This window comes from Letharia columbiana (genome assembly GCF_014066305.1).
Source record: "Letharia columbiana isolate WasteWater2 chromosome Unknown Sc0000017_s0, whole genome shotgun sequence".
Classification (NCBI taxonomy): domain Eukaryota; kingdom Fungi; phylum Ascomycota; class Lecanoromycetes; order Lecanorales; family Parmeliaceae; genus Letharia; species Letharia columbiana.
In genome coordinates this window covers 551,389-575,821 of record NW_023501057.1, presented here as the reverse complement: position 1 = coordinate 575,821, position 24,433 = coordinate 551,389, and the positions used below count along the sequence as shown (strand labels likewise).

At 50.6% G+C, this 24,433-nt stretch overlaps 9 protein-coding genes across 9 annotated transcripts; 8 read left to right on the top strand and 1 right to left on the bottom strand.

Annotated features, from left to right (window-relative positions):
- Positions 1 to 339: 339 nt before the first annotated feature.
- On the top strand, positions 340 to 3,178 carry HO173_006035 (uncharacterized protein; the record flags this gene model as incomplete). Its single annotated transcript, XM_037307947.1, has 4 exons — positions 340 to 516; positions 567 to 594; positions 647 to 2,189; positions 2,323 to 3,178. The coding sequence occupies 4 exons, from the start codon at positions 340 to 342 to the stop codon at positions 3,176 to 3,178; spliced, it is 2,604 nt and encodes an 867-aa protein (XP_037165207.1).
- A 152-nt stretch (positions 3,179 to 3,330) lies between these two features.
- On the bottom strand, positions 3,331 to 5,248 carry HO173_006034 (uncharacterized protein; the record flags this gene model as incomplete). Its single annotated transcript, XM_037307946.1, has 2 exons — positions 3,331 to 4,349; positions 4,579 to 5,248. The coding sequence occupies 2 exons, from the start codon at positions 5,246 to 5,248 to the stop codon at positions 3,331 to 3,333; spliced, it is 1,689 nt and encodes a 562-aa protein (XP_037165206.1).
- A 380-nt stretch (positions 5,249 to 5,628) lies between these two features.
- HO173_006033 (uncharacterized protein) lies at positions 5,629 to 6,216 on the top strand (the record flags this gene model as incomplete). Its single annotated transcript, XM_037307945.1, has 1 exon — positions 5,629 to 6,216. The coding sequence occupies one exon, from the start codon at positions 5,629 to 5,631 to the stop codon at positions 6,214 to 6,216; it is 588 nt and encodes a 195-aa protein (XP_037165205.1).
- Positions 6,217 to 6,884: 668 nt separating this feature from the next.
- Positions 6,885 to 8,532, top strand: HO173_006032 (uncharacterized protein; the record flags this gene model as incomplete). Its single annotated transcript, XM_037307944.1, has 3 exons — positions 6,885 to 7,408; positions 7,458 to 8,444; positions 8,502 to 8,532. 3 exons carry the CDS (start codon positions 6,885 to 6,887, stop codon positions 8,530 to 8,532), a joined length of 1,542 nt encoding a protein of 513 aa, XP_037165204.1.
- A 1,363-nt stretch (positions 8,533 to 9,895) lies between these two features.
- On the top strand, positions 9,896 to 11,100 carry HO173_006031 (uncharacterized protein; the record flags this gene model as incomplete). The annotated part of the gene is made up of 2 exons (XM_037307943.1): positions 9,896 to 10,681; positions 10,738 to 11,100. 2 exons carry the CDS (start codon positions 9,896 to 9,898, stop codon positions 11,098 to 11,100), a joined length of 1,149 nt encoding a protein of 382 aa, XP_037165203.1.
- A 1,821-nt stretch (positions 11,101 to 12,921) lies between these two features.
- Positions 12,922 to 14,454, top strand: HO173_006030 (uncharacterized protein; the record flags this gene model as incomplete). The annotated part of the gene is made up of 5 exons (XM_037307942.1): positions 12,922 to 12,966; positions 13,034 to 13,054; positions 13,119 to 13,145; positions 13,196 to 13,567; positions 13,618 to 14,454. 5 exons carry the CDS (start codon positions 12,922 to 12,924, stop codon positions 14,452 to 14,454), a joined length of 1,302 nt encoding a protein of 433 aa, XP_037165202.1.
- A 193-nt stretch (positions 14,455 to 14,647) lies between these two features.
- HO173_006029 (uncharacterized protein) lies at positions 14,648 to 18,253 on the top strand (the record flags this gene model as incomplete). Its single annotated transcript, XM_037307941.1, has 2 exons — positions 14,648 to 17,848; positions 17,906 to 18,253. 2 exons carry the CDS (start codon positions 14,648 to 14,650, stop codon positions 18,251 to 18,253), a joined length of 3,549 nt encoding a protein of 1,182 aa, XP_037165201.1.
- A 709-nt stretch (positions 18,254 to 18,962) lies between these two features.
- On the top strand, positions 18,963 to 22,670 carry HO173_006028 (uncharacterized protein; the record flags this gene model as incomplete). Its single annotated transcript, XM_037307940.1, has 3 exons — positions 18,963 to 19,086; positions 19,165 to 22,499; positions 22,563 to 22,670. 3 exons carry the CDS (start codon positions 18,963 to 18,965, stop codon positions 22,668 to 22,670), a joined length of 3,567 nt encoding a protein of 1,188 aa, XP_037165200.1.
- Positions 22,671 to 23,303: 633 nt separating this feature from the next.
- HO173_006027 (uncharacterized protein) lies at positions 23,304 to 23,792 on the top strand (the record flags this gene model as incomplete). Its single annotated transcript, XM_037307939.1, has 2 exons — positions 23,304 to 23,432; positions 23,637 to 23,792. The coding sequence occupies 2 exons, from the start codon at positions 23,304 to 23,306 to the stop codon at positions 23,790 to 23,792; spliced, it is 285 nt and encodes a 94-aa protein (XP_037165199.1).
- Positions 23,793 to 24,433: the final 641 nt, after the last annotated feature.

The following is a 24,433-nucleotide window of genomic DNA, read 5'->3' as shown; positions in this document are numbered from 1 at the left end:
CCGGATTGAATGTTTACCCATCAACTCTGTTGGGCTTAGATCTCCCGGGTCTCCGATCTCCCGCTAATTTCCATGCATGTCATTTTGATCTCCCGCCGCACCACCTAACCTAAACCTTACTTTATCGTGAAAGTGAAAGAAATTTTGGAGCAGCTTCATTCTACACTTGAGCCATATTACAGTTGATCATTCTCACTGCTTTAGTTGTAAAAGGCATCAAACCCAACAAATGCGACCATCAGTAGAGGACATGGCCCATGTTTCGCACCATTTATGAGGGAGTTTGATCTTCCTTATTAGTGAATCACTTGTCTCTCCTTGCACTTGAAGGCAGCGAGCATGTCTGTGAGGAAGAAGCTTACGACCACCTATGACCCTGAGCGGACTATACAGCCAATCTATACCAGCGGTGATGTTGCCCTTGACCGAGAAGGACGGATCCTAGCAACATGCTTGGGCGAAGAAGCTCTGCTCACGGATTTGGGCACTGGGGAGCTACTGGCTCGCATAGAGGGTGTATGTAGAGATGATCTGGCAGTCAACATATCACGCTGAGGGTTTGATAGGATGGCGAGGTCCTAACGACGCTCTCACGTAACTACCCCTCTCGATACATCCATGTGGCCGGGCTAACCCTTTCATTCAGTCACGCCAAGCGCGTCGCATCTCATAGCATGTTCTCGTTCGTTATCCATGAAGATGTATGCATTACAGCACTCCGAGAACGACACACCCTTAGTCAATGCATCACTATTAAGAACATTGAAGCCTCACACAACCCCGGTGATTACGGCTGCAGTAGACAGTACCGGGACCCTACTGGCAACAGGAGGCGCTGATGGAGTCCTCAAAGTATGGGATATCAGGGGAGGATATGTCACGCATACCTTCCGTGGCCATGCTGGTGTCATCTCTGCTCTACATTTCTTTGAAGTCTCGGCTGCCGAGCATGACAAGAACACGAAGTCCAATAAGAAGCGACGATCGAGGAGTGATTTGCAACGAGATGAAGACATGTCTAAAGGTCATGATTTGGGAGCAGCATTCCGCCTGGCATCCGGCAGCGAGGATGGCAAGATAAGGATCTGGGACCTCGCAAAGCGTAAATCAGTGGCAACGTTAGATTCTCATGTTTCTGTCGTTCGGAGTCTCGATTATTCGGCAGACTCGCATACCTTTGTTTCTGCCAGCAGAGACAAGACTGCCATTGTTTGGGATGCCCGCACTTGGAAATCGAGAAAAGTCATGCCCATCCTTGAGAGCGTTGAGGCCGTAGGACTACTCGAGGAAGGTACCCTGCTTTACGCTGGAGGCGAACGCGGAAGACTGAGAATATGGAATGTCGAGACTGGAAGAGAGGTAACAAAAGAGCAGGAAGCTGGTGGAGAAGGACATGGAATTGTGCACGTTTTGCAAAATTTCAGTCAGAGGTTCCTACTTTCTGTACATGCAGATCAATCATTGATACTCCATTCGACTGCTTCCCTCTCAGAAATACCGTCTGACGTCCTCATCGAACCGCTGCCTATCATTCGTCGGATATCTGGAACGCATGACGAGATCATAGACCTAGCTTATGTGACGCCAGATCGGGCGCTGTTGGCCTTAGCCACCAACTCTGAAGATATCCGTCTTGTCTCTTTGGCAAGCTCGAAATCAGATTCACTATCAGCAACTTCTGCGAGGTACTTCGGCGCTGACGTCGCCCTCCTCGAGGGCCATGAGGATATTATCATATGCCTCTCTGTCGATTGGTCTGGCTGCTGGCTCGCAACAGGTGCCAAAGATAACACAGCACGTCTATGGCGAATAGACCACGCCTCAAATTTGTACCAGCTATACGCGACATTTACAGGCCATGCCGAATCAATCGGAGCAATATCTCTCCCCTCGTCAGCACCACCTCAAAACCCACCTGAACGTACGAATCCTCTCGAGCATACTCCACCGTTCTTTTTGACAGGTTCCCAAGACCGCACCATTAAACGCTGGAACGTTCCCAAAACGTCAACATCATCCTCCAGAGCGCTATACACTCGCAAAGCCCACGACAAAGACATCAACGCCATATCCCTCTCTTCAACCTCCTCTCTTTTCGCCTCCGCCTCCCAAGATCGAACCGTCAAGATCTGGTCAACAGAAGAAGGTGAAGTCCAAGGCATCCTCCGCGGCCACCGTCGCGGCGTTTGGTCCGTCGTCTTCGCACCTAAAGACACCCCCCCCAATATCTGGGGAGAATGGACCTGCAAGCTCCAATCGAGGACTAGTACTAACAGGCAGCGGGGACAAGACTGTCAAGATCTGGAGTCTGAATGATTACAGCTGTCTGCGCACACTAGAAGGCCATACCAACAGCGTACTCAAAGTGCTCTGGCTTCCAACCACATCTTCATCAATCACATTGAATGCTTCGGCCTCATCAACACGTCCCCCTCTCATCGCTTCCGCTGGAGGCGACGGTCTCCTGAAAGTCTGGGATGCATCAACAGGCGAAGTCGCAGCAACGTTAGACAACCACACCGACCGCATCTGGGCGCTTACCGTCAACCCAGACACCGGCATGCTGGTGTCCGGTGGCGGCGACAGCGTTGTTACGTTCTGGAAAGACACGAGTAGTGAGACGGCGGCCAAGACTTCCGCAGCGGCTACGAGGCGTGTGGAGCAGGATCAGGAGCTGCAGAACCACATCCACCGGGGGAATTACCGGGAAGCCATCACCCTGGCGCTGGCGTTGAATCACCCGGCAAGGCTGCTGAGCCTGTTGCAAGGCGTGGTGGACACGCAGCCGCGGGAAGCGGGGTCGATATCCGGGTCGACCGCGGTCGATCAGGTCCTCGGCTCCCTCGGCGACGAGCAACTCCTCTCCCTCCTCGCCCGGGCCCGGGACTGGAACACCAACGCCCGCACCTGCGCGGTGGCGCAGAGGGTGCTGGGTGTGGTGGTCCGGAGCTACGGTGCCGAGCGGCTGGCCGGGCTGGGGAAGAGGAGGGGCGGGAGGGAGGTGGTGGAGGCGTTGAGGGTGTACACGGAGAGGCACTACAGGAGGATCGAGGAACTGTGGGGGGAAAGCTGGCTGGTTGAGTTTTTGCTGGGGGAGATGGAGCAGTTGGGTGTGGCGGGGGAGGATGTGGTGGGTGCGGAGGGAGGAGGCGGTGGGGATGTCGTTGTGGTAGAATAGCGTGGGTACAGTCAAAATGCCTTTGAGCAAGATCGGTGCAATGCTAAAGGTCAGCTTCCCATGGGGAGGCAGATTTCTGGACATTTTGTGTTCCTCAACAATGCTGAGAGAGAGCCATTTCAAACATGCTGCTTTCTGCCCTCCTTGGTACATCATTTCTCCTTCCCCTTCCCCTCTTTCCGCCTCTCCCACACCATCAACACACTCTCCTTCGTAAACAACGTCTCGGTAACGACCCTCTCAACGTACAGATCCTGTATTTCCAACCATTCATCCCGCGCTCGATCGCGGACCTGTACCCTCCAGACCTTCCTTTCCGCCTCTCCCTCTACACTATCATCCCGCGTCCTCACGGCTTCGTGCGTCACGTTGGCCACAAGATCATACCATATCGGCTCGCCGGGTGAATGCAATGAAGGGTTCGGTTCCACGTATGGTGACATGTCGAGGGACCTGGTGGGGAAAGTGACGATTGTTGGATTATGTTCCACGACGAATTTGTTTTTGGAGAACCGTTTGATGTGGAAGAGGAGGTAAGGTGGTAATGGATGTAACAGTCGGTATCGTTTCCGCGTGTTGAGATGTTCTTGGGATTTCAATCCATCGTACTTCGATAAGATAGAGGTTAGTGGCACCTGCGGTATGATGTTCTTCTCCAATTCGTCCTGGAAGAGCGGCGCCGCCGGCAAGTCAAGGGTTAGCATCAAGTAAGGTGTAGTGTCCACCAGAACTTCTGCAGCCTCTTCGAAGCGAAGACGGTCACCAGCATCCGCTTTGGCGGTGATCTGCTGCGATTCAATTTTCAGCTTTCCTTGGAAAACCCGTTGAATAATGCTAGTTCCGGGTTTCGTTTTGCTGCCCCCGAGGGCGAGGTGCATATTGTTCAAAAACCAACTGAGAAAGTCGACGGGATCGGATTGGTGAAGGAGGTCGAAGCGTTTGTTAGATTGTCGGGAGATTTGCTGGAGAAGCTCGTGAGGGGAGACGTGGGTTTTGAAGGCGCGCGTATTCCATATTTTGCGGACGAGGACCGAGAACCGTTGGACGAGCTCAGATCTTTGGGATAGGTCTTCGAGCATGATGAAGTTTCGTAAGGGAGGGATGTGCGCTAAGGCTTGTATGATGACGTTGAAGTAGTCGTTTTCTTTGATGTTGTTCATTCCTACGAAGCCTACTGGGTGGTCAGCAAGGATTCGAGTCAGAGAACGCAAAACTCGTCATAGCTGAAACCACATCAAAGCAATATGACCAATGAAAGACACACACGACTTCTGATGTCTGTGGGCCAATGCTCTAGCCATAGGGCTTTTGTAAACTGAGACTGGCTCAAAATCAGGATGACATCTCAATCTTACAGCCCAGCTCTCTAGACATCCGAAGAAAAAGAGATATGTTCGTACCTGGTCTATACTTCTTCCCACCCAAATCCCACGCGTCCTTTGCCTCCCTGTCCAATTGCACGATTTCTTCCCTTGCGAGCTGAGGATCCACCACAAATTTGATGTCATCCAAACTCTTGCTCTTCACCTCATAACCTTCTGGCAACACATAAACCCTTTTCGTTTGCATATTGACGTAAACATGGTGACCCACCTCCAAAGCATGAAAGTAGGCATGCGACTTCGGGCCTCGTCCTTGATAATACTTTCCACACACCAAGCACGCGTAGACGTTGATGTTCGATAGAGTGATTGAACAGAGCTTCTCGAAGTCAAAATCCAGTACCGACCGATTTATGGTGTCCAGATAGAGGTCGGAATAGCCCTCGGTTGGGGCTTGCTGCCGTGATGTTACTGAATATGCCGACTTCTCGTCTTGATCGACAGGCTCGCCTGCTGCCTCTTCTAGCTCCTCCTCTTCCTGATCCGCTGCCGCCAAGACATCGTCGCCGTTTCTCTCATCCTCTTCGCGTACCTCTCCATCCACGAGTACGGATCTCCCTAGTACATGACTCGAGCCATTGGTCTGTCGATGGAGGTATGGAAGGTCGTCGACTCGAGCTTTCTTCGACGCGGGAGAGTCAGCAGTCAGTACATCTTCAAGTGACTCTTCCGCCTGCCTCTTGACCATTGTAAGTGTTGCATGTAAGGACTGTTGACTTCAGGTTCGTACGGCGAGACCTTAGGGCGGGCTTGGCAGAGCAAGCCGCCGCTTTAGCGAGTGAGCACTGAGAGGCAACACAGGAGTAAAGCGACACTCGATCCACTTAAATATCTACTTGAATTTTCGATCTGCTTGAATTCTCAAGACCTGCAAGAAGAGCTTTGCCAAGCATAAGCTCAAAGCTTTGTACTGACTGTTGAGGCCTCGATGACCGATTGTATTTCGAAAGACTGTGCAATGACCATGCATTAGCTCCTGACTCACATTGTTGCACCTCTTGTCTAGCCGTTTTCCTCGCAATGTTTATTACAAAATACATTTCTCTTGCACCCGATTGACCTTACACAATGTCATCACCAACAATACACCGTCCTAGCGACACAATCACCACCGAGCGCCTCCTTCTCCGTGCTCTCTCTCCCACAGACAGAGAAGGTGTCTTTGCTATTCGCTCTGAACCCAGGGTACTCTATTGGACCGAACCCGATACGCTGGAGAAGAGTGACGAATGGCTCAGGATAAGGCTGGAAAGTGAAAAGAGCATGACTTATGCCGTCTCGCTACTCCCTTCTACCGACAATCGTTGCCCTCAGATAATCGGCGTGACAGGCGCCCACTCCCTCCCCGAGATCGGCTACATCTTCCACCCCTCCTCTTGGGGCCACGGCTACGCTACGGAAGCTTTGAAGGCTTGGATCCACATGTATTGGCAGAGGTATCCAGATGGGCATCCTGTGCTACATGAGAGTGAGAGGGCGTATCTAAAGGCGGTGACGGGACCGGGTGGAGAGGGAAGTCGGGGGGTATTGAGGAAGTGTGGGTTCAGGTGGTTTAGGGAGGATGAGGTGTGCGATGAGAGGAAAGGGGCTAAGGAGAAAGGTCTCAGCGTGGTGCTGCAAGAATTCAGGCTTGCGAGGCCGGGCGTGGAAGAGTGAGCGGGCCTGCGGCATTTTGTGTGAGATCTATAGAGAGGAAGAAGAGGACAATTTCTGTGTTGATTTGGGCTGGCCTTTGAATTGATGCTTGAGCTGTTATTGGATTCCCTTCTCGTCTCCCCACTTTCTTGGCTTCGACTCCGCTGGTCGCGAATGACTAAGATTGATCGTGTTTGTCCTCATCTTTGTTTTTGGGTAATACGAGACTTTGGCGCTTGCTGGCATGGTTCGCCATATCTTTAGCATTGGGATTGCTGTTGGCGCGATGATATAGGATAGTCATCTAAGTAGACTTGTCTTCAACGTTCGTAGAGTTGAATCGTAGTCGAGATGCGGAGTGTACGATAAGACGGCGGTCACCCTAGGCCTGATAGGGAATGATGCCGGGGGCACATTTCTTCTGGCTTAGCGCTCACGGCGCTGTGCCCGCGGCAAGAAACAGCCGCCAGACTTTTTTGGGAATCATTTTCAAGACGGATTCAGATTTCTACAATTAGACGCTCACCTCGGTCTCAAGCTTCAGGAAACCTTTACAGCCTCTTTCTAAGGAATACCCAAGTGAACTCATCTGATCACAAGATCAGGGCAAGAATTGAACAGCTAAATCTAGAAGTGGGACAAGCAGAACCCTCATTTTGAGGAGGGACAAGCACTGATTCACCGCAATCATGGCGACAAACGGCGATATGCCCTCGGAAGAGGAGTCGGGACCGGAGTCTCCCCAAATGGAGCCCGTCGACGGCCAGGAAAACCACGAGGTCGAAGATCAAGAGCCGCTCGATCAGCCAAAATCGGTGCTCAAAAAATCAGAGCCACTGCCTGAGATAAAGAGACCCGAGCTCCCAGAGCAACCAGATCCAGAAAACCTCGATACTTCGCTATTGACGCCACTTTCGCCTGAAATCATCGCAAGGCAAGCTACGATCAATATTGGCACAATAGGGCACGTGGCACACGGTAAATCGACGGTGGTGAAGGCAATATCTGGGGTGCAGACTGTCAGGTTCAAGAACGAGTTGGAAAGAAACATCACGATCAAGCTGGGTTATGCGAATGCCAAGATCTATAAGTGTGACAACGAGAAGTGCCCTAGGCCAACGTGCTATAAGAGCTACAAGAGTGAAAAGGAGGTAGATCCACCGTGTGAGAGGCCAGGCTGTGAAGGTCAATATAAATTGGTCAGACATGTATCGTGAGTTGCGCCTTTCCCATATCCAGACACTTTGCTGATCAACGTGAAGATTTGTGGATTGCCCTGGTCACGATATTCTCATGAGCACCATGTTGTCAGGCGCAGCCGTCATGGACGCAGCCCTGCTTCTTATCGCTGGGAATGAATCATGCCCTCAACCGCAGACCTCTGAGCATTTAGCAGCTATCGAGATCATGAAGCTTGACCACATCATCATTCTCCAGAATAAGGTCGACTTGATGCGATCAGAAGGCGCGGAGCAACACTTCCAGTCCATCGAAAATTTCGTTCGGGGCACAGTAGCAGATAAATCACCCATCATCCCGATATCCGCCCAGCTAAAGTACAATATTGACGCCATCAATGAGAGAATAGTCAACAAAATCCCTGTTCCCGTCCGAGACTTTGGCGCTGCACCGCATATGATCATTATCAGGTCCTTCGACGTCAACAAACCGGGAGCTGAGATAGAAGAACTGAAAGGGGGTGTGGCAGGAGGCAGTATCCTGACCGGTGTCCTGAAGCTCGGCGATGAAATCGAGATTCGACCCGGTTTAGTGACGAAAGACGAGCAAGGGAAGATCAAGTGCCGACCTATCTTCAGCAGAGTTGTTTCGCTCTTTGCCGAGCACAATGACCTGAAATTTGCCGTTCCGGGCGGTCTCATCGGTGTAGGTACTCGAGTAGATCCCACACTGTGCCGTGCCGATCGTCTCGTTGGTTTCGTTCTCGGTCTTAAAGGTCAATTACCATCGATATATACGGAGCTCGAAGTCTCCTTCGTGCTGCTCCGCCGCTTACTAGGGGTCAAGACTGCCGATGGCAAGCAGGCGAAGGTGGAAAAGCTGTCCAAGGCTGAGGTTTTGATGGTCAATATTGGATCAACGGCCACAGGTGCCAAGATCATGAACGTCAAGAAAGACGCCGCCAAGATTCAATTGACGAGTCCCGCTTGCACAGAAATAGGAGAGAAAATAGCACTGAGCAGGAGAATCGACAAGCATTGGCGGTTGATTGGGTGGGCGAATATCGTTGCGTAAGTCTCTTCTTCCTCGGATCCACGGGATTTTGCGACACTGACATCTGGATCCAGGGGCGTGACACTAGAGCCGAGTCTCGACTAGGCGGTTGCAACGACCGTTATAGAAGCTAATTGCTGTATAAACACGAGGCGGGGAAAAGCTGTTTTCTCTCATCATCGTGATGGAGTTTTGTGTCTTTGAGCATTGCATGCGTCTTACTAGGTGTACTGAGAGCTTGACTCAAAAGCGATTGAGGTCTCGTCGTTCATGCGCAAGCGCTACCTATGAGAAGCCCGACCTTAGATATGTCAGTTGCAAGGCAACACATGTGATGGACAGCGTGTGCGTTTCTCCGAATTGTAACTAGCCTAAAGTAGGAATGAGAACACGATTGTACGTCAGTCAGAGGTTCGCACTAAGTAACATCGAGCCCCCATGCTATGAATGTCTGCATTTCATCTATGCCTTTCCGCCTGGGCCGACCTCTCCGGGCACCAGCCGCTATCTCTGTCATCTCTCGTGCGTCATACTCCGTGGACGCGACTGCTCGAATCTTCTCTTTTAGTCTTGCCTTGGCCCTCTCAAGTGCCCCTTCTCACCATCTCAATGACTCAGGGTACTCCTGCCCTTTAATTGCCTCCTCTTCAACACCATCCTTCCTTTCCTCGTCTTAAGTCTTGCCAGAAATCCAGCCCGCCTCTTCCGCACCCTATGACTTGGATTATATGTATCTCGAGGTCCATTGCGCACCTGTACTGAGGCGAGGGAGGGATGAGTGGAGATGCGGGGGAGGAGGTCGAGGGCAGGCTGAGTAGGGTCGGATTGCGGTGACGATGATGGCGATGGAGCTGACGCGTCTCGACGGAGCATGGAAGGACGGATTGAGGAGAGTATGCTGAAGGCTCTGGTAGTCTGTCAGAAGGGTTTTCGATGGTGACATATATGGGGCGTTACCGTCGCGATGACTTTGGTTTTGTGGAGGGTCGGGCGCGGGGGAGGTTTGAGCGGGCGAGGAATCGAAGGGCACGAAGACACAGCATGATGGCTACTGTGTTGCCTTGCTCAAACCGAGCTGAAGGTAATGGTCGCTGCAAGTGTACATCCAGCGGACAGCCCTATCACACTAAGTTTTATTCTAGCGCAAGACTATAATTTACACTCCCGGAGGCCCGCTTTTCGTGTTTAGCTTCGGACCGAGGCTGCAGCGATATTCACTCTTGCACCACTTGTGATTTCCTTCCTCTTCCAACATAGTCCATTTCAACCCATCAAACATATCTTGGCTTATATCACATGTACCATCTATCTCGTTAGGATTGCAAAATACAAACGTGAGCTGGTTAAAGCCGGATGCCGCGAGGATCAGCAACTCAATCCATCTCTCTCGGGCCAATGTGGGCCGTGACGGGAGAGTGAAAGAAGCAATTTGAGAAGGATTTCGGTTGTTGTGGCCAAATAACCCACCATGACAGAAGACGTTACAACTTTGCTCCATCCTCAGCCGCGAAGGCACTACGACCTCACTCCCACCTCCACCAATTCCTCTCCTTCCTCTCCAACGACGCCCTCTCGAGATTATTCCCGGCAGACCAGTGATTCCTCTCGGATGGAGGCGGAATCAATGCAGAGGGAGATATCTAACAATCGAAACCGGTCCATTCTCAACCTCACCTCCTCCACTCTTTTCGGTATATACACACCTTCCGGCCCCGGTTTCGAGACAAGTCGTGATCAACCATGGGGAAATGGTAGCCAGACACCTCGGCATAGCATCGACGACCAAAAACCACCGGTTATTGGTGCCTACAAGCGTCCGCAACCACGAAGATCACATTCTCATCAACCCCATCAGAGCTTCTTGGAATACATTCTACCTTTAGGCTTACGGACAATCTTGCTTTTCTCTTTCGGCGTGGCGTACGGAGTCATAGTATCACATCTACACGACCATCAGCAGGTGGCACCTGTGCAGCTGGAAGGTATTGAGCAATCATCATGGGCATACTTGATGGCTTGGGGCGTTGTCGGCGTTCTCCTCGGCGGACTGCTGCCGTGGATCGATGTATTCTGGGAAGAGGTCTTGGGGAGGGACAAGGAAGTCTTTGCTTCGGAAGCACAAGATTCGAGGCCTGCAGATGTTAGTGAAGATCAGGACCCGAGACCTGGGTCGAAGTCGGGGAGTGGCTTGGGGGCGGACTGGAATCCTGTTGTTAGGAGCGTAGGGGCCTTCATTGGAATTGCGTTTGCAATTGTAAGCAGTGGCATCAAATCATTAAATGTATAATATGAAGCTAACAGATGATACAGCGCAGGCTCCCCTGGCAGTCGACATCACAGGTATCTCTCACCTTAGCACTCGTCAATCCCGTACTTTGGTACCTGGTCGACCGTTCGAAACCTGGCTTCCTTCTCTCCATGCTTGTCGGCCTTGCGGGGACAGCCATTGCTTTTGGAGTCAACCCGGAGATAGTACCCTCACCAGCGGCTTCATCACCACGAGCAGGTGTAATGAACACGACTCACGATAGCGCGGCTTATGACGGTCTCATCAGTAACGAGAGCATTGGTGTTGGGATTTGGATTGCGAGCGTGCTCTTTTGCAGTAGTGTATGTTTTGGGAATATTGGGAGGAGATTGGCTGGTAGTAGGAGACCAAGTGTCTCGACATAGCACTTATATCCGTAACTTCGACACGCTTGAGAAATGTACTTCACTCAATAGAAATCTCGACTACAGCCACAATGTGAAGTAGATAAGAGGATATGGACATGCGTGAGAATGTACAGCCAGTCATTGCGGCCCTCCCCAAAGCGCGGGAAAAGAGCGCCGCACCCAAGACCGGCCCTTGTGCTTTCGTTCTCCATTCTATTTGACGGTTCCCTGATTTCATGGAGGTCGCATACGCAGCCGTCTCATCGGAATGCTTTTATGAAGAATGTTCATTTTTGCGTTGTTCATGTAGAAAAAAGATCTGTTGCTCGGCTGCAGAAATTCATGTTAGTTTCATTTTACTGCTAGTGACTAGTGTGAGTGTACCGTATTTTATCAATACCGTCTAGGATGCGAAGACGACATTTGACCCCTATGACAGTAGGACGGTCATACGGTGACAGGCCGTTGACCTGACAAATGACAGCGCTAACCGTATACAGTAGGTGTCTAACCGTGAAAGATATAAGGCTAACAAAGTCGGGCGTAGTAAATAGAGGCTTGGCGTTATTAATCCCTAGCTTGGTATGGTATCACTGGTGATACTGGATTTCAGCCCTAATAACCTCTGAGTCCTACCGTTTCCCTCGAATCTCACGCTTTACCTTACTACAACCTTTTGCAGTGCGGTCATTTGGCTATATATGACTGTCAAATGACCGAGTAGGTCTGACCTGACGTCACGTGTCATATGACACATCCGCATCCCTAAATTACCGTCCATCGAATGGAGAAATTTCCGGATGGGCTACGACTACTTCACTGTGACATGGAAGTGAGACACCGCAAGTCTCCCGCCCTGAGAAGGATGGTCTTACGGAGACTTTGAAAGATCGCTAATATAATCATCACCTGAAGTCCCTTGAACGACAAAAACTCTCAACAACTCTGCCAGAGGAGTCACCACAATATAACGAATACTTCTAGGTGAATATTCTTCAAAATGCCAAAAAGCCCATCAATGATGCAGGTCAAGTTTACTTCTCCGAAATGGTGCATGGCTACTGGCGATATGTCGCAGTGACCTCCCTAGGGAGCCAGGTATCATTCCCGGACAGATTCGATCATAGCATCTTGCCATTCTACCGGCAGCGCTACATCCTCGGTGGTCACAATGTAAGTCGATGGCACATCCACGTCCCAGCAAGCCCGCAGTAGTGGCGTTGTACAGTGATTGTGCCAAGATGCTGCCATGATTATGTATGGGATAAAATAGTTGTAGATAAGACAATAATCGTCATGTGAGAGAGTGTGGTCGAAAGATCTCATAGAAAGTACTCGGTATAGACTCCTGAAACTGCAATTTGTAAAGATAGATTGAAAACAGGACGCCATGGATTGATATGGAGTTCTAAATCGGGTTCAATATTTGTGCCAGATATTGGTGCGTTCTCCAAGTACCTATTCTGTACCAGTGCAATCCAATGCCAGTAACTTCAAGGACAATACAGGCTCCGGTCTCAGATGTTCCTGATGCGTGTTCCAGAGGTGAAAATAGTTGGAGGCTGCGCGCGGAAACTCTGAAGGATCGGTGATTTACACCCAGCGTCCCAGCCTTAAAAATCTTGGCACGAGGCAGCTAAAGATTCAGGAGCTTTCCGGCATGGAAGTCAACAACATCACCACATCTAATTTCTTCCCCTTCCTTTTCTTCACACTCATATTGAGGGCGCTCTTCAACGTCTAGTCATTCATTTTGAGCCTACCAGTCAGCTATTTCCTGGCTCCTCAGAGTCCGGCAAGCGCGGAGTTGGTGGATGAGCACTGTGCAACACCTCAATCATGGCGGCCAACGCCCTGCCTATACGCTTTACTGAGCTACTTCAGGTGAGTCTCATGGCCGGCTATATCTGGGCAGATTGGGGGGTACCAGCTAACAGGTCCTTTTGTACAGTTGACGCATACAGAGATTGACGTACGTCCGTCGAAGCTATAACTCATATTCCATCCTCCGCAAGGTCATACTGACATTAGAAAAGCAAAAATCCATAGGCTTCAATTCTTGTGTGAGTGCCACAGCCTCGCAAGCGTGGTCGTAGACTCTGACTGTGAGCAGACACTAGAGTCCGACCACTACATCTGCGTCCGCCAGGCCATTCCGGAAGGCGCCAACCCTGAGGTGATCATAGTCAACCTCAAAAATAACAATGAAATCATCAAGAGGCCGATCAAGGCCGACAGTGCCATCATGCATTGGTACAAGCAGGTCATTGCCCTCAAAGCGCAGCAGCGAACCCTACAGATCTTCGATCTCGGACAGAAGATTAAAGTCAATTCCAACACAATGCTGGAAGACGTGATATACTGGAAATGGTACAGCCCGGATAGCTTGGGGCTAGTAACGGAGAACTCGGTGTATCACTGGAATGTCTTCGAACAACCGTCTTCTACCCCACAGAAAATGTTCGACCGGAACGCAAATCTTTCTGTGAGTGCTACTATATCTTCTACAGGGCACCCCTGACACTGATTTCACAGGGCTGTCAAATCATCAACTACCGTGTGAACGAGGACGAAAAATGGATGGCTGTTGTAGGAATCACCCAACAACAAGGTCGTGTTGTTGGTCAGATGCAATTATACTCAAGAGAGCGTGGTATCAGCCAGGCAATTGAGGCTCATGCCGCAGCCTTCGGGACCGTTCGATTAGAAGGGGCCCCGGCAGACACAAGAGTCTTCACTTTCGCAGTCCGATCTGCGGCGTCAGCAAAGCTACACGTTGTGGAGATTGACCACCAGGCGTCAAACCCTCCTTTCGCGAAAAAAGCTGTCGACGTGTACTTTCCTCCTGAAGCGGTCAATGATTTTCCCGTGGCCATGCAGGTGTCTCAGAAATACAGCGTCATCTATATGGTGACAAAATATGGCTTCATCCACCTATACGACTTGGAGACCGCCGCTTGCATCTTCATGAACCGTATCTCAAGCGAGACAATCTTTACGACGGCCCCAGATTCTGACTCTTCTGGCATTGTGGGGGTCAACCGCAAAGGCCAAGTCCTCTCCGTTAGCGTAGATGAGAATACCATCATCCCATATCTACTGCAAAATCCTGCAAACGGCGCCCTCGCACTTAAGCTTGCTTCACGAGCTGGACTACCAGGAGCCGATAATCTGTACGCTCATCAGTTCGAGAACCTCATGGCTTCCGGTCAATATACGGATGCCGCCAAGATTGCTGCTAATTCTCCTCGGGGATTCTTGAGGACGCCCCAAACGACTGCGAGGTTTCAAGGCTTACCTTCACAGGGGGGGTGGATTGACTCCTCATCTACAATACTTTGGTACTTTACTGGACAAGGGACCACTCAATAGAGCAGAGAGTCTTGAGCTCGGTCGACTTGTGCTTCAACAAAATCGAAAGCACTTGATAGAGAAGTGGTTGAATGAAAACAAATTGGAGTGCTCGGAAGAATTGGGAGATGCTGCCCAACCATATGACCCTGCGCTTGCGTTGCAGATCTACTCGCGGGCCAACGTGCCACACAAAGTCATTGCAGCACTCGCAATGACAGGGCAAATTGACCAGATCCTCCCCTTCGTCAAGAAGACTGGATATCAGCCGGATTTTGCTATGCTGATCCGAAACATCGTACAAACAAATCCTGACAAAGGTGCTGAATTTGCCATCGCGCTTGCAAATGACGAGAACGGACCACTGGTAGATATCGAGCGAGTTGTTGATGTCTTCCAATCTCAAAACCTGGTTCAGCCAGCTACGGCATTCCTTCTAGATGCGCTCAAAGACAACCGGCCCGAGCAAGGTCAACTGCAGACACGCTTGTTGGAAATGAATCTAATCAATGCACCCCAAGTTGCCGACGCCATACTTGGCAATCAAATGTTCTCCTACTATGACAAGGCCCGGATTGCCCAGCTTTGTGAGAATGCTCAGCTCTACCAGCGAGTCCTAGAGAATACCGAAGATCCAGCCGTGATCAAGAGGAACATCGTTCGTACCGACAAGCTCAATAATCCCGAAGGGTGGCTAGTCGACTACTTTGGACGATTGTCTGTTGATCAGTCACTGGACTGCTTGAATGAAATGCTCAAGGCCAATATTCGTCAGAACCTTCATGCCGTCTACCAAATTGCGACCAAGTACTCTGATTCATTGGGACCACACCGTTTGATCGACCTGTTCGAGAGGTATCGAACAGCTGAGGGCCTGTATTACTATCTGGGTAGCATCGTGAACCTGAGCGAAGATCCGGAGGTCGTTTTCAAATACATTGAGGCTGCCACTGCGATGAAGCAGACTACAGAAGTCGAGCGGATTTGCCGAGATAACAACTTTTACAACCCGGAAAAGGTAAAGAATTTCCTGAAAGAAGCCAAATTGACGGAGCAATTGCCACTAATTATCGTCTGCGACCGCTTCAACTTCATACATGACTTGGTTCTTTACCTCTACCAGAACCAGCAATTCAAGTCGATCGAGGTTTACGTTCAGCGCGTCAATCCTGCAAGAACACCGTTTGTCATCGGTGGACTCCTTGATGTTGATTGCGATGAATCAATTATCAAGAATCTTCTCCAATCCGTCGATCCTGCCTCTATTCCGATTAACGATCTCGTTTCCGAAGTCGAATCACGGAACCGCCTCAAGCTGCTTCTACCATTCCTCGAAGCTACACTCGCCAGTGGGAACCAGCAGCAAGCTGTCTACAACGCACTGGCGAAGATTTACATCGACAGCAACAACAACCCCGAGAAGTTCCTCAAAGAGAACGATATGTACGACCCGTTGACTGTTGGTAAATACTGTGAGAAGCGAGACCCCAACCTCGCATACATTGCATACCGGAAAGGCCAGAACGACCTCGAACTCATCAACGTTACCAACGAAAATTCGATGTACAAGGCACAAGCTCGGTATCTCCTCGAGCGAGCTGATCCCGAGATCTGGGCTTTCGTTCTTAACGGCAATAACATCCACCGACGTTCGCTGGTTGATCAGGTTATTTCGACCGCAGTCCCTGAGTCTACTGAACCCGAGAAAGTCTCTGTAGCTGTCAAAGCATTCCTGGATGCCGATTTACCCGCCGAGCTCATTGAGCTTCTCGAGAAAATCATCCTTGAACCGTCTCCATTCAGCGACAACGGCAGCCTTCAAAATCTGCTCATGCTCACAGCCGCCAAAGCTGACAAGGGCCGTCTGATGGAGTACATACATCAACTCTCGGCTTACAATGCAGAAGAGATAGCCAACATGTGCATATCGGTTGGCCTGCTAGAGGAGGCATTCGAAATCTACAAGAAGGGGGAGAACCATGCCGCAGCAACAACCGTGCTGGTTGAGCACATTGTCAGCATTGACCGTGCCCAAGAGTATGCCGAGCGCGTCGAAATGCCCGAAGTCTGGAGCAAGGTTGCCAAAGCTCAACTAGATGGTCTCCGTATTGGTGATGCGATTGAGTCCTACATCCGTGCAGAGGATCCAAGCAATCACAATGAAGTGATTGATATTGCTACTCACGCTGGAAAAGACGAAGAATTGGTCAAGTATCTGCGTATGGCACGAAAGACTCAGCGAGAGCCAGCGATCGACACCGCTCTTGCTTTCTGCTACGCTCGACTGGACCAGCTAAGCGAGCTTGAGGACTTCTTGCACTCTTCCAACGTTGCGGATGTCGAAGCTTCAGGCGACAAGGCTTACGAAGAAGGCTACCACCCGGCTGCGAAGATCTTCTTCACTAGTATCTCGAATTGGGCGAAACTTGCAACAACGCTTGTGCATCTGGAAGACTATCAAGCAGCCGTCGAATGTGCGCGGAAGGCAAATAGCGTCAAAGTTTGGAAGCAGGTCAACGAGGCCTGCGTCGCAAAGAAGGAGTTCCGACTGGCTCAGATCTGTGGTCTCAATTTGATTGTTCATGCCGAAGAGCTTCCGAACTTGATTAAACAATATGAGCGCAACGGCTATTTCGACGAGCTCATATCGCTGCTCGAGGCCGGGCTGGGTCTTGAACGTGCGCATAAGGCCATGTTTACGAGCCTTGGCGTTGTGCTGTCCAAGTATCATCCTGATCGGGTGATGGAGCATCTCAAGCTGTTCTGGGCCCGTATTAACATGCCTGGGATGATCCGCGCTTGTGAGGAAGCACACCTATGGCCTGAACTGATCTTCCTCTATTGTCACGATGACGAATGGGACAATGCTGCCCTGGCGATGATAGAGCGCTCTTCCAATGCCTGGGAACACCATTCCTTCAAAGACATCATCGCCAAAGTCGCCAACCTCGAGATCTACTATCGCGCTCTCAATTTCTACCGTGAACAGCAACCAACATTACTTACGGACCTACTTCAAGCCCTGACTCCTCGTATTGAAGTCAACCGGGTAGTGAAAATGTTCAAGAAGACTGATGACCACCCCCTCATCAAGCCGTTCTTGCTTAACGTTCAAAGCCAAAACAAGAGGACTGTCAATGATGCCATTAATGATCTGCTTATCGAAGAGGAAGATTACAAGACGTTGCGTGATTCAGTTGAGAACTACGACAATTACGATTGGGCAGATCTTGCATCACGGCTTGAGAAACATGAACTTGTCTTCTTCCGGCAAATCGCTGCCAACATCTACCGCAAAAATAAGAGATGGGAGAAATCGATAGGTTTATCCAAGCAAGACAAATTGTACAAGGACGCGATTGAGACGGCGGCGCTCTCTAGCAAGAGTGATGTCGTGGAAGACTTGCTTCGTTACGTAAGTGTCCTCCGACTCCAAAAGTATTTTTTAAAGGCACTTACTGACACAACATAGTTTGTTGATATTGGCAGCCGAGAATGCTACGTTGGCATGCTCTACGCTTGTTACGATCTCATTCGCCTCAACGTCGTGATGGAGCTGTCCTGGCGTCACGGTCTTACAGACTTCAGCATGCCTTTCATGATCAATTACATGAGCCAGCAGGCATCTACGATTGAGGGACTCAAGAAAGATAACGAAGAGCGCAAGGCTCGCGAAGCAAAAGAGCAGAAAGAAGAGGACAGCACGCCCATCCTGGGAGGATCGAGACTAATGCTGACGCAAGGAAGCAGTCCCATGCCAGCACCTTACTCTCAGACCAATGGCATAACTCCTCAGCCCACCGGCTACCGAGCCTTCTAGATCCCTCGACGGCGTTACGGGATTTAGTTGACAAAAGTTGCCGAGTAGTTCTCAACAGGGTTGCACCACTTACTCCGTCGTCGAGGCGTATTCTCGTGGTGGTGCTTTTCGACGTGAACATACAAAGCAATTGGTGATGATTAGCAGGAACCTACGACAGCTCGGACGTGTTCTATGCAAGCGTTCAAGAGTTTTAGCAAGCTTCCAACGTGTACTTAATAGATAGGAACTTAAATGAGCAGAGCAAAATCATCGAAATTCTGTACCGTTACCCGTATTGTTGTGCTCTTCCTTGACCAGCAGTCGGAGAAAGCTTAGTAACAGTGTCGTACCTTTGCCCGGTCTATCTGCTTTCGCTCTTCAGACGGACTTTGCGAAATTTGTAAAGCCTGTCAAAATGTGCGAAATATGTAGGCGGACATTTCAGGGGAGAGTGGTGGAGTGGAAAAAGCAAACCGTAAATTGGCCAGTCACCACTGTCCTTATCGGTTTTCGGCCAAATCGTTCTCGGCGAACCATCCGTCATATTTCCCATCCTCCAACACACTCTCCTCTTATCACCTGAGAACCTTTCGTCTTGACAACATTGCTTTTCCTAAACCTCCTACAGCTTCGCCCGTTTACATCCCTCGCCCACGCCATCAATTGGCCCACCTTCAACCTTTCCGCTCCTCCGCTCTGCAGCGGGACCTCTACATTTCCTCTCATTATGGCACACAACGACAACGACAAGTATGCTGAATTTTTCGATGCCGGTCACTCCGGCAAGGATCATACCGTGCATCAGAGGCTGCGAGCGAATTCGACAATCATGGAATTGAAGAAGATCTTGGGTGCGTCCAGAACCCCCGCATCCCGCGTCTGTCGCACCGTGGGATGCTACCTTTGCTAACGTGGGGTGATTGATGTAGTTGCCAACAGGGGCGAAATCCCTATACGGATTTTCCGAACTGCCCACGAGCTCTCGCTACAGACGGTAGCTGTCTTCAGCTATGAAGACCGTCTTAGCATGCATAGGCAGAAAGCCGACGAAGCCTACGTAATTGGGAAAAGAGGGCAATACACTCCTGTGGGCGCATACTTGGCAGGTGACGAGATCATCAAGATTGCAAAGCAGCATGGGGTCAATTTGATCCACCCTGGCTACGGATTTCTCTCTGAGAACGCGGGTTTCGCAAGAGCTGTCGAGGCGGCAGGTTTGATCTTTGTTGGGCCCACCGCTGAAACCATTGACTCCTTGGGAGACAAAGTCTCTGCCCGAACACTCGCCATGAAATGCAATGTACCCGTTGTGCCCGGAACCGATGGCCCTGTTGAGAAATTCGAAGACGTCAAGTCTTTCACAGACGAGTACGGGTTTCCCATCATCATCAAGGCAGCATTTGGAGGTGGTGGACGAGGTATGAGAGTCGTACGAGAGCAAGCATCCCTGAAAGACTCTTTTGAGCGAGCTACTTCCGAGGCAAAATCTGCTTTTGGTAACGGAACGGTGTTCGTGGAGAGATTCTTGGACCGGCCGAAGCACATCGAGGTCCAGCTCCTGGGAGACAACACAGGAAACGTGGTGCACCTGTTCGAGAGAGACTGCAGTGTCCAGAGACGCCACCAGAAAGTCGTAGAGTTGGCTCCGGCAAAGGATCTGCCTACTGAGGTCCGAGATAAGATCTTGTCGGACGCTGTCAAGTTGGCCAAGTCAGTCAACTACCGCAATGCAGGCACTGCAGAGTTTCTCGTGGACCAGCAGCAAAGGTATTACTTCATCGAAATCAATCCACGTATTCAAGTCGAGCACACCATTACAGAGGAGATCACCGGCATCGATATTGTTGCAGCACAGATCCAGATAGCTGCAGGTGCATCATTAGAACAGCTGGGCCTGACGCAGGATCGCATCTCAACTCGTGGGTTTGCTATCCAGTGCCGAATTACTACTGAGGATCCCGCAAATGGTTTCTCTCCGGATACTGGTAAGATCGAGGTCTATCGATCCGCTGGCGGCAACGGTGTGCGTCTGGATGGTGGCAATGGATTTGCTGGTGCAATCATTACCCCTCATTATGATTCTATGTTGGTCAAGTGCACATGCCTCGCCTCGACCTATGAAATCGTGCGGAGGAAGATGCTTCGTGCTCTAGTCGAATTCCGAATCCGTGGAGTAAAAACCAACATCCCTTTCCTCGGATCGTTGCTTACCCATCCAACGTTTATCGATGGTACTTGCTGGACTACCTTCATTGACGACACACCAGAGCTGTTTAGACTTGTGGGAAGTCAAAACAGAGCACAGAAGCTGCTGAGCTACCTTGGAGATGTGGCCGTCAATGGTAGTAGCATCAAAGGCCAAATTGGTGAGCCGAAGCTCAAGGGCGATATCATCATGCCCGAGCTCCACGACGATAATGGGAAACTTATCGATATGTCTGAACCTTGTACCAAAGGTTGGAAATACATCATTGACAAGGAAGGTCCCGCTGCATATGCGAAAGCAGTGCGGGAAAACAAAGGATGCCTTATCATGGATACGACATGGCGTGATGCGCATCAGTCACTGCTTGCTACTAGGGTCCGCACAGTGGATCTATTGAACATCTCGAAGGAGACAAGTCATGCTTATAGCAACGCATACAGTCTGGAATGCTGGGGTGGAGCTACTTTCGACGTGGCCATGCGTTTCCTCTACGAAGACCCCTGGGATCGTTTACGGAAGATGAGGAGAGCTATTCCCAACATCCCCTTCCAGATGCTGCTCCGAGGCGCTAACGGTGTGGCTTACTCATCGCTACCAGACAACGCAATCTATCATTTCTGCGAGCAGGCGAAGCGATACGGTGTGGATATCTTTCGAATCTTCGATGCTCTTAATGACATCGATCAATTGGAGGTAGGCATCAAGGCCGTCCAGAAAGCTGGAGGCGTGGTGGAGGCCACCGTCTGCTACAGCGGTGACATGCTCAATCCTCACAAGAAGTACAATCTGGAGTACTACATGGGCTTGATCGAAAAGATAGTGAAGATTGGCACTCACATCATCGGCATCAAGGACATGGCGGGTGTACTGAAGCCAAAAGCCGCGACAATGCTTATTGGATCAATCAGGAAGAAGTATCCGGATATACCAATCCATGTCCACACACATGACTCGGCGGGTACAGGAGTAGCAACCTACGTTGCCTGTGCAAATGCTGGTGCAGACGCCGTGGATACAGCCACTGACAGCATGTCGGGCATGACTTCTCAGCCCAGTGTTGGTGCCTTACTTGCATCTCTTGAGGGGACTGGACTGGAGCCAGGGCTAAACGGCCATCACGTCCGAGCGATAGACACCTACTGGGCCCAGCTTCGTTTGCTCTACTCACCCTTCGAGGCTGGTCTGACCGGACCCGATCCAGAAGTCTACGAACATGAGATACCAGGTGGCCAGCTGACCAATTTGATTTTCCAAGCCTCTCAACTGGGCCTTGGCGCACAGTGGGCCGAGACGAAGAAGGCCTATGAGCAAGCCAACGACCTTCTCGGCGACATTGTCAAGGTGACGCCGACTTCGAAGGTCGTTGGTGACCTGGCTCAATTCATGGTGTCCAACAAGCTTGGCGAAGAAGACGTCAAGAGGAAGGCCAAAGAGCTCGACTTTCCTGGGTCGGTACTGGAGTTCTTCGAAGGATTAATGGGTCAGCCATACGGTGGCTTCCCAGAACCTCTGCGGTCCGACGCTCTTCGCGGCCGACAAAAGCTTGACAAGCGGCCTGGACTGACCCTCGAACCGATGGACCTTGCAAAAATCAAGAAGGACATCAACTCCAAGTTCGGCAGTGCTTCTGAATGCGATGTTGCAAGCTACGCCATGTATCCCAAGGTATTCGAAGAGTACAGGAAGTTTGTTAGCAAGTACGGAGATTTGAGCGTACTGCCTACTCGGTTCTTCCTTAGCAAGCCCGAGGTGGGTGAGGAGTTCCACGTAGAGCTGGAGAAGGGTAAGGTGCTCATCCTGAAGCTGCTGGCTATCGGCCCACTTTCGGAGCAGACTGGTCAGCGTGAGGTCTTCTATGAGATGAACGGAGAGGTCAGACAGGTCACTGTCGAGGACAAGAAGGCTGGGGTAGAGAACCTGAGCAGGCCGAAGGCGGACAGCAACGACAGCAGTCAAGTTGGGGCACCCATGTCTGGTGTGGTGGTTGAAGTCCGGGTGCATGATGGAGGAGAGGTGAAGAAGGGAGATCCGGTTGCTGTTCTGAGTGCTATGAAGATGGTATGTTGCCCCAAATTATTGTCACTTGAGTTATCCAAAAACTCTCGCTAACAAAACGGACAGGAAATGGTCATCAGTGCTCCACACTCTGGGAAGATTGCAGAGCTGAAGGTGAAGGAGGGAGACTCGGTGGATGGGCAAGATCTTGTGTGCAAGATAGTGAAATCGTGAAAAAGGGGATGAGTATGACGGGATGACTTAATGGAGGCTGCTTGTGTGTTGCTTGAGACGGCCTTTATGTTTGAACATCTTTTCCTATCAATAGAGTGGAGTGTCTCAGTATACCTATCATTCTTATTAGAGCTACGACTGGGAGGGAGCCTGTTCTTCTGTTCTCGTGATCTCGTGATCGTTCGATTGCGGGGTAATTGTTAGGGCAGAAACCCCTAATGGTGGGGGATGGTGGGGGCGGGGGTGGGGCTGTTTGTTAGAAGGCCACCGGCCAGTCACTGGGCTTTGAGATCTCGACGCGCTATCATGACCTCACTACCTGGACGCCTAGTGCACCAAATCTTGGGCAAACAATTGAAGCTATTTGCCCTTACTCGGCGTGGTGCGAGCGTGTGAGTAAGGTAGGTAAGGTAGAGAAAGAGCAAGCGCAGCCGGACAATCTTTCTTCTTCCTTACATTTTGTTCATCCTACACATCTCCTATCCCTCACACATCCACCCCCCCCCCCATCAATTCCACTTATATCAAAATCTTGCATACTACAAAATCAATACACCTCCGCATTCCAAGCTGGTCTACCCTCTATCAATCTCAACCTGATCTTTTTTCCCTCAAATACACATCGAAGCAGCCATGTCGAACTCCGGCAACAAGGGCGTCTTCAGCAACAACATCGGCAGCAGTGTCGGTGGATTCACAAAGCGTAAAAGCGGTGATGCTGGCAGTGACGCTGGTAGTGTTAGTACTGCTGAACGTAGACGCGTGAGTCGTCTAATCTTTTTTTCGTCTCGGCTCTCTTGTTCCACTTCCCCGTCAATCTTCCTCGCTCCTTACCCCAGGAGTCCCATCCTCAATATCGACCTCGACTACCCATGCAACTCTACTCCGCCCTTGGTTACTTTCAATGATCATTCACAAGGCCTCTAAGAAATCAGATAGCAATGCTGACATCTGTACGCACCACAGTCCTCCGTGACCAAATTCGCAGGCCTCAACAGCCAAAAGCGTAACTCGCAGGACGCATCAGCTGCAGCCCGCAAGGCGAGTTTCGCGGAGCAGAACAAGGCACCCGGGTTCCTCGGCGGCATGTGGCAGAATTGGACTAAAGGCAGTGGGAAATGAGAGGGGAGAGAGGGCATTGAGTCAGGAGTGAAGACGTGGGAACATCGGGAGCTTGATGATGGCTTAAGCGAGAAGATGCACAATGTTACGGATTGGTATGGATTAGCATGGATCAGGTACCAGGCGTTCGACGAGTGGACTCGTATGTTTTTCAGGCTTGCTTGTATTGGCTGATGCTAGGATGAATGGGCAACTGCTTGCGAATTGTAAGCTGGGGGGCCAAAGGTGTGATGGCTTTTGATACATGAATAGGTCAAAAATGAGAAAGAAATTGCAGTCCTCTTTCTGGCTTGTCCACCATGCATCACGTATTCCGCAGTGTGGATGCAAGAGCGTTGATGGTGTGGTGCGCGGTAGACAAATCAATCCCTTCCTTAGTGCAACTGGACTGGGCCTGAGACGACCTAGACGTAGGTCCCTAAGGTAGAGTATGATCAGCAGCAGGGGGGGGCAAACAACAAAAAGGAAGTTAAAAAAACCACCAACGCATCCTCATTATTGTCATCACTTCATCATAAAATTTGAACGTGGATTGCGCACAATTAAATAAATGATGCACGAGGGCTGCATGAGACACTGGGCTTTTCACTGTCACCATGTGCTTTGCCGGGTGATGGCTCCCTGCATTTCTGCAGCTGCAG